The sequence below is a fragment of the Cebus imitator genome, unplaced genomic scaffold (assembly GCF_001604975.1).
Source record: "Cebus imitator isolate Cc_AM_T3 unplaced genomic scaffold, Cebus_imitator-1.0 Scaffold129, whole genome shotgun sequence".
Taxonomy (NCBI): Eukaryota; Metazoa; Chordata; class Mammalia; order Primates; family Cebidae; genus Cebus; species Cebus imitator.
Window position 1 is genome coordinate 1,079,072 of NW_016107444.1, and position 11,735 is coordinate 1,090,806.

At 43.7% G+C, this 11,735-nt stretch overlaps 1 protein-coding gene across 2 annotated transcripts in view; it reads right to left on the minus strand.

Annotated features, from left to right (window-relative positions):
• EIF2B3 (eukaryotic translation initiation factor 2B subunit gamma) overlaps nt 1–11,735 on the minus strand; it is a 114,421-nt gene that overhangs the window by 8,728 nt on the left and 93,958 nt on the right. For both annotated transcript variants that reach the window (XM_037742861.1, XM_017540804.1), the window contains exon 8: nt 2,411–2,514. In XM_037742861.1, coding sequence (XP_037598789.1) covers nt 2,411–2,514 — 104 coding nt within the window. The remainder of the gene's footprint in view (nt 1–2,410; nt 2,515–11,735) is intronic.

Genomic DNA, 11,735 nt, shown 5'->3' on the forward strand with positions numbered 1-11,735 from the left:
GCCATTGCACTCCAGCCTGGGTAACAAGAGCGAAACTCCATCTCAAAAAAAAAAAAAGGAGAAGTAATAGTGGAAAAAGGCAACTGGCCAGGAATTTCCTGTGGCAGGAGGGCACTGACCACTGTGTTGGATGCATGGGTCCTTCCAGCAGAGGACAGAGAGAAGGAAGTGCTGGGGTTGTCCAGTTTAGAGTCCCAACAAGATGACTTCCCTGCATCCCTCCTTCAGCAGGACCATTAAAGGGTCTCCTTGCTAAAAGGTAGACACATAGTATTAATTAAAGGCAGAAAGCCGAGGAGATTATGAAGCCCATCTCATGATAATTGCATATATCTCACAGAGGCCTTTCTTGGAACCCTAACTTTCTACCCTGAAATCACTCAAAATATGTTTCATGGATCCAAAATTCATTCATTTACTCTTCCCCTCATCCCCCCGAGCATTTACCATAAATCAGGACCTGTTCTGAGAGCTAGGGATGAATATAGTTACGGGACAATTGACCTTGAGGATCTTAGTAGGGAAGGCTGATTCATGGATAACTGCCACAACTTGTGAAACATACTTTAATAAAGGTGTGGCAAAGCTCAAGGACACAGTGGAAGGAATGTGTAGTTCTGCTATGGGGAGTCATGGGAAGAGTCAGAGAAGCTTCTACAAAGGAGAAAACACTTGGTCAGAGTCCTCAAGAGAGGAAATCTAGAGAGGGCCCAGGTAAAAGCATGGGGAGGTTATAAAGACATAGTATGTATGAGGAATTCTAAGTCTCTTGGTACACTCAAGGAATAGTACATACATCTGTCATTTAATTATATGTAATTATCACAAAAATTTTCCAAGGTAGCTTTTATTATCCCAGTTGCTCTAATTAAGAAAGTCTGGGGCTGGGCACAGTGGCTCACACCTGTAATCTCAGAACTTTGGGAAAACCAGGTGGGTGGCTTGCTTGAGGTGAGGAGTTCAAGACCAGCCTGGGTGACATGGCAAAACGCTGTCTCTACTAAAAATACAAAAATTGGCCAAGTGTGGTTGTGTGCCCCTGTAGTTTCAGCCACCTGGGAGGCTGACGCACAAGAATCACTTGAAACAGGAGGAAGAGGCTGCAGTAAGCTGAGATAGCAGCCTGGGCGACAGAGCAAGACTCTGTCTCAAAAAATAAAAATTAAGCCAGGTGTGGTGGCTTACGCCTGTAATCCCAGCATTTTGGGAGGCTGAGGTGGGCAGATCCAGGAGGTCAGGAGTTTGAGACCAGCCTTACCAACATAGTCAAACCATGTCTCTATTAAAAATACAAAAATTAGCCAGGCGTGGTGGTGCGTGCCTATAATCCCAGCTACTCGGGAGGCTGAGGCAGGAGAATTGCTTGAACCCAGGAGGTGGAGGTTGTAGTGAGCTGAGATCACCCCATTGTACTCCAGCTTGGGCAACAGAGTGAGAATCCATCTTTAAATAAATAAATAATTAATTAAAAAAAAGAAAAATCTGAGGGCTTAGTGATTATAAACTTAACTTGGTGCACGGCCACTGAGTTGCAGAGTTGAGATGTGAACCCAAGTCTGTTTGATTTTAGGCTACTGAGTTGTAGAGTTGAGATGTGAACCCAGGTCTGTTTGATTTTAAAGCCCAAAAGGAAGGCATGCCACTTTAAAAAAGGGAAAGGGCAAGAAATGGAAGAAGGAAAATGATGTGTCTTCTACAGAATTGGTGGAGTTAATTCCTTCAGCAACTCTCCTCCTCACCTTATTTTAGGTTTAGGAATAATATCAAAAGCAGTCAGTCATTTTTATTATTATTTTTAAGACAAGGTCTCCCTCCTCTGTCACCCAGGCTAGAGTGCAGTGGTTCGATCTTAGCTCACAGCAGCCTTGACCTCTCAGGCTCAAGCAATCCTCCTGCCTCGGCCTCTTGAGTAGCTGGGACAACAGGTGTGTGCCACTGTGCCTAGCTAATTTTTTTTATTTTTTGTAGAGATGGGTTCCTGCTATGTTGTCTAGGCTCAAGCAATCCTCACACTTCAGTGTCCCAAAGCATTGGGATTATTGGCATAAGCCACTGTGACTTGCCCCCAAGAACCACTGTATAGTATTGGTGCCAACCTGGGCCATTAGGTCTATTGGTATGTTTTCAAGTTTTTGATATTAAGGTGGCATACATGTATAAGCTTGTCTATAAGATGAATTCCTAGAAATAAGCTTGTCTATAAGATGGATTCCTAGAAATGAAACTGTTTAAGTCAAAGTTAAAAAATTTGACAGTGATGTCAACTGCTCTCCAAAGATGGCTTTATCAATTTATGTTTTTGCCCGCAGTGTATGTATGTGCTTGTTTCCCACGTCCTCACCAGCATTTTGGCATTATCAGTGCTGGTGTGAGAAGTAAAAATGGAATTTGTGATTGTAATCTTGTTTACCTTTGGCTTCAATCCTCTGGCCACTTCCAATCAAGCAGTCCTTGATGTCTGTACCCTTCTCGATGACAGCATTGTTGCAGATGACACTGCCTTGGATGTTGCTTCTGTAACATAGTAGCCAAGTTAGGGAGGACCCAGGGCTTGCATCATCCTCCTCATTACTATTGGTTGGGAGTTCTGGCTCCTCCCTAGGCCAGGAACAGGTGGGCAGTATAGTTAAAGGCTGCCTGCCTCAAGTTATCAGTGGAAGACACAATGGTAAGCCAAGGGAGGACCTGGCTTCACAGAAGTCCAGATTTGGGACTATCCTCGTAACAATCTTTCTCTAAGGCCTAAAAAGAAGATACTCTGACTTCAGTTCCTTTTTTTTTTTTTAGACAGGGTCTCACTGTGTCACCAGGACTGGAGTGCAGTGGTGTGATCATAGATCACCTGCAGCCTCTACAACACCTGGGTTCAAGGGATTCTCCCACCTCAGCCTGTAGCTGGGACTACAGTGCACACCAACATGCCTGGCTAATTACTTCAGTTCTTTAGGACCCCAGAACCTAGAGGTCTAAATTCCATCCAACCTCTTCTTTGGTCTGGCGCTGGTCCTTAGGCTGACCCATCACTGCTGCTTCTCATCTGGGAGTATATACCAAATTTCACTTGAGGCCCAGAAGTCAAGAATCCTCCTAGAAGATCAACTCTGGAAACAATGGGCACCCACACTCTCACCACAGACTCTGGTTAAGCAAAGCCATACTCATTAAAAACGAAAAAAAAAATTTTTTTTTTTTTTTTTTTTTGTTTTTCAGATAAGGTCTCGCTTTATTGCCCAGGCTGGAGTGCAGTGGTGCGATCTTGGCTCACTGCAGCCTCTACCTTGTGGGTTCAAGCGATTCTCCTGCCTGAGCCTCCCAGGTAGCTGGGACTACAGGGCCACCATACCAGGCTAATTTTTGTATTTTTAGTAGAGATGGAGTTTCACCATGTTGGCCAGGATGGTCTTGAACTCCTGACCTCAAGTGATCCCCCGCCTTGGCCTCCCAAAGTGCAGGAATTACAGGAGTGAGTCACCACGCCTGGCCTAAAAAATTTTTTTTAAGAGATAAGGTATTATGTTGCCCAGGCTGGTCTCAAATTCAAGCTCAAGCAATTCTGCCTCAGCCTCCTAAATATCTGAGACTACAGGTGCCCATCACTATGTCTGGCTAAAAGGATTTTTAAAAAACCAACTCCATTCCACATAAAAAACTATTCTAGACCCTAAAGCATACCCCAAGAGCAGCACCACTTGCTCGTAGCATTTAAATGTATTTAAAAAGCGGCCAGGTGCAGTGGCTCATACCTGGTAATCCCAGCACTTTGGGAGGCTGAGGCAGGTGGATCATCTGAAGTCAGGAGTTTGAGACCAGCCTGACCAATATCGTGAAACCCCGTCTCTACTAAAAATACAAAAATTAGCCAGACTTGGTGGCAGGAGCCTGTAGTCCCAGCTACTTGGGAGGCTGAGACAGTAGAATTGCTTGAACTCATTGGGTAGAGGTTGCAGTGAGCTGAGATCATGCCATTGCACTCCAGCCTGGGTAACAAGAGCGAAACTCCATCTCAAAAAAAAAAAAAGGAGAAGTAATAGTGGAAAAAGGCAACTGGCCAGGAATTTCCTGTGGCAGGAGGGCACTGACCACTGTGTTGGATGCATGGGTCCTTCCAGCAGAGGACAGAGAGAAGGAAGTGCTGGGGTTGTCCAGTTTAGAGTCCCAACAAGATGACTTCCCTGCATCCCTCCTTCAGCAGGACCATTAAAGGGTCTCCTTGCTAAAAGGTAGACACATAGTATTAATTAAAGGCAGAAAGCCGAGGAGATTATGAAGCCCATCTCATGATAATTGCATATATCTCACAGAGGCCTTTCTTGGAACCCTAACTTTCTACCCTGAAATCACTCAAAATATGTTTCATGGATCCAAAATTCATTCATTTACTCTTCCCCTCATCCCCCCGAGCATTTACCATAAATCAGGACCTGTTCTGAGAGCTAGGGATGAATATAGTTACGGGACAATTGACCTTGAGGATCTTAGTAGGGAAGGCTGATTCATGGATAACTGCCACAACTTGTGAAACATACTTTAATAAAGGTGTGGCAAAGCTCAAGGACACAGTGGAAGGAATGTGTAGTTCTGCTATGGGGAGTCATGGGAAGAGTCAGAGAAGCTTCTACAAAGGAGAAAACACTTGGTCAGAGTCCTCAAGAGAGGAAATCTAGAGAGGGCCCAGGTAAAAGCATGGGGAGGTTATAAAGACATAGTATGTATGAGGAATTCTAAGTCTCTTGGTACACTCAAGGAATAGTACATACATCTGTCATTTAATTATATGTAATTATCACAAAAATTTTCCAAGGTAGCTTTTATTATCCCAGTTGCTCTAATTAAGAAAGTCTGGGGCTGGGCACAGTGGCTCACACCTGTAATCTCAGAACTTTGGGAAAACCAGGTGGGTGGCTTGCTTGAGGTGAGGAGTTCAAGACCAGCCTGGGTGACATGGCAAAACGCTGTCTCTACTAAAAATACAAAAATTGGCCAAGTGTGGTTGTGTGCCCCTGTAGTTTCAGCCACCTGGGAGGCTGACGCACAAGAATCACTTGAAACAGGAGGAAGAGGCTGCAGTAAGCTGAGATAGCAGCCTGGGCGACAGAGCAAGACTCTGTCTCAAAAAATAAAAATTAAGCCAGGTGTGGTGGCTTACGCCTGTAATCCCAGCATTTTGGGAGGCTGAGGTGGGCAGATCCAGGAGGTCAGGAGTTTGAGACCAGCCTTACCAACATAGTCAAACCATGTCTCTATTAAAAATACAAAAATTAGCCAGGCGTGGTGGTGCGTGCCTATAATCCCAGCTACTCGGGAGGCTGAGGCAGGAGAATTGCTTGAACCCAGGAGGTGGAGGTTGNAAAAAAAAAAAAAAAAAAAAAAAAAAAAAAAAAAAAAAAAAAAAAAAAAAAAAAAAGAAAGGAATTTATGACTAACCTTTACTGTACATCTATTCTATGCCAGGTATTGTGCTAAACAAATACTCTCTGTACATTATAGGAGTGACTTTTACAAACCTAATAATTTCTTTTTTCTTTTTTTTTGAGACAGAGTCTTGCTCTGTCGCCCAGGCTGGAGTGCAATGGCACAATCTGGGCTCACTGCAACCTCTGTCTCCTGGGTTCAAGCAATTCTCCTGCCTCAGCCTCCCAAGTAGCTGGCATTACAGGTGCCTGCCACCATGCCTGGCTGCTTTTTTTTTCTTTTTTGAGATGAAGTCTTGCTCTGTCGCCAGGCTGGGTGCAGTGGTGCAATGCCAGCTTACTGCAACCTCTGCCTCCCCAGTTCAAGCGATTCTCCTGCCTCAGCCTCCCGAGTAGCTGGGACTACAGGCGCACACCACCATGCCCAGCTAATTTTTGTATTTTTAGTAAAGATGGGGTTTCACCATGTTAGCCAGGATGGTCTCGATCTCTTGATGTTGTGATCCGCCTGCTTTGGCCTCCCAAAGTGCCGGGATTATAGGAGTGAGCCACTGCACCTTGCCATTTTTTGTATTTTTAGTAGAGGCAGGGTTTTGTCATGTTGGCCAGGCTGGTCTTGAACTCCTGACCTCAGGTAATACAACCTTCTTTTTTTTTTTTTGAGATGGAATCTTGCTCTGTCCCCCAGACTGAAGTGCACTGGTGCAATCTGCAACCTTCACCTTCCAGGTCCAAGCAATTCTGCCTCAGCCTCCCAAGCAGCTGGGACTACAGACCCGTACCAACACGCGCAGCCAATTTTTGTATTTTTAGTAGAGATGGGATTTAACTATGTTGGCCAGACTGGTCTCAAACTCCTGGCCTCACGTGATCTGCCTGCCTCAGCCTCCCCAAGTGTTGGGATTACATGCATGAGCCACCATGGCTGGCCACAAATCTAGTAATTTCTTTTTTTTGAGATAGGGTCTTACTTTGTAATCCAGGCTAGTGTGCAGTGGTGTGATCTTGACTCACTGCAGCTTCTACCTCCTGGGCTGAAGTGATCCTCTGCCTCAGCCCCCCAAGTAGCTGAGACTATAGGCATGTGTATACTATAGCGTAAGAAATAACAAATAAAACCACCCTCAGTGTCCTGGCCCCCATCAATTATTTTGGTAGGTCTTGGATAGAAGCTTAATGTATTTAACTAAAAGAAAACCTCTCCTAGATGATTCTGGGAGTACTATTTTAATCTCTGAGGCAATAAAAAAGAGCAACCACATTTTGCAGATGAGGTAACAGAGAAGTTAAACCATTCACCAAAAACCATATAACTGCTAGTAACCTATTTAAATCTAGGTCTGCCTGACTTCAGAATCCATAATTTAATCATAATGCAATACAAAGAAACTAAGAAAAGACTGGAGGAGATCTAGAACTGCCTTATTCTGAGCTGAGATGGCTCAATGGAAGGAGCTCTTTTCTAACAAGAGGATATTCAGTACCCCTGGGTCAGAAATGGGAAGATCAAAAAATGGGCAGCTGGGGGGAGAAGGAGGAGGATAGAGAGGGTATAAGCACCCTTTAACAAAACAAAACTAAGGAAAAATTCTCAACCCAAGAGGCGTGAGGGGGTGGGGAAGAGGACACTCCGAGGACTGAAAACACTGATACACAGGCCATTAAAAAAGATTATTCCCAAATGCCAAAACTTAGTAAAATGAAAAAAAAAATTTAGTTCTTTCTGGCATTTCAGAGTCTTCTTTATCTCTGTTCTCCTAGGAGGTTAAAGCCTGTTGGAAAGCAGCAAAAGGCCAAAACCATAGCACTTCTGTGGTGTAGGCTAGTGATGGGCAGAGACAGCACTAGTTTGCCTTTTGGCAGGCTTGGGATACACTCAGTGGGTGGGCTTTAAGAGAGCTTCCAAGGCCGGGCACGGTGGCTCAAGCCTGTAATCCCAGCACTTTGGGAGGCCGAGGCGGGTGGATCACGAGGTCAACAGATCGAGACCATCCTGGTCAACACGGTGAAACCCCGTCTCTACTAAAAATACAAAAAATTGGCTGGGCATGGTGGCGTGTGCCTGTAATCCCAGCTACTCAGGAGGCTGAGACAGGAGAATTGCCTGAACCCAGGAGGCGGAGGTTGCGGTGAGCCGAGATCGTGCCATTGCACTCCAGCCTGGGTAACAAGAGCGAAACTCCGTCGCAAAAAAAAAAAAAAAAAAAAAAAAAAAAAAAAAAAAATAAGAGAGCTTCCAGAACTTTCCAACTTGCCTAACTTGCAAAGTAGTCCAGCAAGCAGTTAGAGTGGTTCCTGGTTTTTGGGGAAAATTTCTCCAAAAAGGGTAATAATGAAGCATAGAAAGCTTTAGATACAGAGGCTCCTGGGATGAAGCTGCCTTTCTGTTAGCTACTAGTTTATCACAGAAAAGTCTTATTTCTTTTTCCAAGGCGGTAGTAGGGATATGCTTCCTACTCAGTAGTAAGAACCAAACAATGTTGCTCTGAAGCTAGGCAAGGGGTAAACACAGCAGACAAGAAACAGCTAACAGGAACTCAACCATAATTAGAGACAATAAAATATCTATTTTGGAATCTGGGATATAAGTGGGAGAGATTTCTGGAAGGAAGAGGTAAGAATAACTGAGGTCGGATTTCCACAGTAATAAACAGCCTGGTTTTTCTTAGGCTTTGTAGATCTGATTGGGGTCTTCAGGAACTTCTCATATTGCCTATCTCATCCAGTATATGTGTAACTCTGAGACACATAAACCACGGCTGTAGAGCCTGCAGATATGATAGGGAAAGTGGGGTGACCAATGGAAAGCTGTGGGCTCTTCTGAGGCTCCTGGTCAGTGGATCTGTGGAAGGCTTTGAGATGAATACCTGACAACAGCTTACTGGATGTGAAGCTCTTTTCTGACCATCTGTATCCTTAACTGTTCCCCAGTATTACTGTGTAGTCACAAATCACCTCCATTAGCAAGGCTGAGGTACTTTGGAAAAATTTCAACCAAATACAGCTTTTCCCATTCAAGAAGAAACTCCAGGATCAAGGACTTTACTGGGAGTATGTCTGTTCATGCTACAGGGAGTGGAAAGACAGGACTATATCAAACAAGCCCTCTACAGGTTGCCAACTGGCAGCGAAGCCTCTGTCTTTTCTGTTTAGTGCCTAGAGAGAGAGAAGAGATGAGTTCCTATAGTCCAAGAAAAGAACTTGCTCTAGGATAGAATTACAGCTTCTGAATCCTAGTTTTAACTCTCAGGTTGGCACTAAGCACTCTGCTGTGCTAATGTCTAGCTGTGTTCCCTAAGATGCTGCTCCGTGATGGCTAAGACTAAAGGAGACTTGGTTCTCATTTCTCCTTGGTGGGTTCCAATTTCACGCACAGAGGCAGGCCTTGCAAAATTACTTGGAAAACTGTAATACTTCAGTGGAAAGGAGGCCATGAGAAAAACACAGAGCTCTAAAAAATAAAAAAAAAAAAAAAAAAAAAAAAAAAAAAAAAAAAAGAAAAGAAAATAAAAAAAAAAAAAGAAAAGAAAAACACAGAGCTCTACAGTAAGTGCACTGCTCGGCCAGGGACACTACGCTATACTATGTTGTAGCATATCACTCGAGGAAGAAGGCTGATTGGGGAAGCAAGACTGCCTCCAAATTCTGGCTCCTCTCCTGGCTTTAGGTAGGTCTTTCTTCCGTTCTTTCCAGTAAGGAAAGGGAACTCACATATATCTACTGTCTAATACATCTCAGTCATTATACAAAGTATTTTTTTTTTTTTTTGAGACGGAATCTTGCTCTGTTGCCCAGGCTGGAGTGCAGTGGCACAATCTTGGTTCATTGCAACCTCCGCCTCCTGGGTTCAAGTGATTCTCCTGCCTCAGCCTCCTGAGTAGCTGGGATTACAGGTGGGTGCCTCCACACCGGGATAATTTTTTGTATTTTTAGTGGAGATGGGGTTTCACCATGTTAGCCAAGATGGTCTTGATCTCCTGATGTCATGATCCACTCACCTTGGCCTCCCAAAGTGCTGGGGTGTGAGCTACCATGTCCAGCCTATACTCATCTTATAACTTAATCCTTTCGGCAGACTTGCAGGGATGGTGGTATTTATTCCAATTTTTACAGAGGAAATTGAGACTCAAAGATGTTAGACAATGTGCCTGAGCTTAAAGTGACACTCCACTGTATCATGGACTCCTGCCTCAGTTACTGACTTAGGGAATATTTGGCAAAGAGGCATGAAATTTCTCAGTAACTCTGAGGATGGGCAGGTTCTTTTTTGAAGATTAGTTGGCAGGCTTCCTAAACCTACTCATGACCCTGGTGTAAGAAAAGGGAATGAAACTGAAGATACATGTAGCTTTTCTAGGCATGTGACTAAGGTTGCTTTAGGCCAACTCACCAGTTCAGCCCAAAGATTATGGCTGAGTCACCCATATCTCTCCAGGTGCTGGGAAGCCTCCTAACCTAAGCCCTTCTAAGCTGGTCCAAGTATGTCTTTAGAGAAAGAACCATGTGTTATTTTCATTTAAAAATATTTTTTTATTATTTACAATTTCAAACAATTTTTTTTTGGTAGAGATGGAGTCTTTATGTTGCCCAGGCTGGTCTCAAACTCCTGGCCTCAGTGATCCTTCTATCTCAGCCTTGGAAGTGTTGGGATTACAGGTGTGAGCCACTGCATCCGGCCAAGTATTATTTTTAATGAAATATTTTAAGTATAGAAAAAAACTAGAGAATAATATAAAGAACACCTGTGTATCCACCAAACAGCTTAAGAAACAAACAATCCAACTTGCTACGCATCTTTCTTTCATAACATTTCCTTCCTTCTTCCACCAGGGTAACCATTATTTGACTGTGGTATTTATTGTTCCTAAGCATTTTTACTACATATATTAAACATACAATGTTGTTTTGCATGTTTTAAAATTGTACATACATATTACCATTCTCTGTGCATCCTTCTGTAACTTGCTTTCCCCTCTTCAACATCACCTTTGTGATCTATCCAGGTTAATTCAGGTAATGAGATATAATACTTGAAGAAATGATTTTACCTTTTTCCTGTTTCTGGTCACTCTTGCTCTTGGGTCCTCTAGATTAAAATGTACTGGCTCCAGTGAGCAGGCTGAAAATTTCCTCTTTTTAGTTCTATGTGCCCCACTTCACTATACAAGGTTTAGTGGTGATAAATGGCTCCCTCCTCATATTCCCTAAGCAGAGGCTAGGGAGTTTAGGGGAAATCAAAGCAAAGATTTAACAGCCTTAAGGAGTTAAGTTGCAGAGCTCTTCATCTAAAAAGATGGGTTTAGCGCAAATGGTTCAAAGATAGGCAATGAGCCAAATGCCATTAGGAGCCCCTTTAATCCAGGGGATCTTTCCAAAGTGTCATAATTTCCTGTTTTCAAGAGGATGACAGAAGCGCTGGGTGACTCATGCCTGTAATTTCAGCAATTTGGGAGGCTGAGGCGGGTGTATTACCTGAGGTCAGGAGTTCATGACCAGCCTGGCCAACATGGCAAAACCCGCCTACTAAAAATACAAAAATTAGCCTGGTGTGGTGGTGTGTACCTGTAGTCCCAGCTACTCAGGAGGCTGAGGTGGGAGGATTGCTTGAACCCAGGAGGCAGAGGTTGCAGTGAGCCAAGATCATGCCACTGCGCTCCAGCCTGGGTGACACAGCAAAACTCTGTCTCCAAAAAGAATTCTCTTAACAATTATGTTCTTTTCTGCAACTATAATTACCACTAATCAGACTTATGATTAAGAGGATTCACTTTTATACCTTAAACTATCCATTTTCATTTCTTCCTTGGCTATATTATATCTTCAAGTAGAGTTTTCCAGAGGGTTCATGGGTGACCCATGTCCTGAGTCCTGGAATATTTCTGATGCTTTTACATAGCAACCATAACTGACTAAAGGATTCTTTTTTGTTTTCTTTCCTAGTAGGAATGAAATATGGAAGGTTATAAGATTCTTAGGTCACAACTGTTTCCCCCCTAAATTCTCTAAATGTTGTTTCACTGTCTTCTGGCCTTAAATGTTACCACAGGAAAGTCTGAGGCCAGGCTGGGCATGGTGGCTCATGTTTGTAATTCCAGCCCTTTGGGAGGATGAGGCGGGCAGATCACTTGAGGTCAGAGTTCAAGACCAGCCTGGTCCAATGTGGCGAAACCCCATCTCTACTAAAAATATAAAAATTAACTGGGCCTGGTGGTGGGCGCCTGTAATCCCAGCTACTTGGGAGGCTGAGGTAGAAGAACTGCTTGAACCTGTGAGGCAGAGGTTGCAGTGAGCTGAAATTGCACCACTGTACTCCAGCCTAGGTGA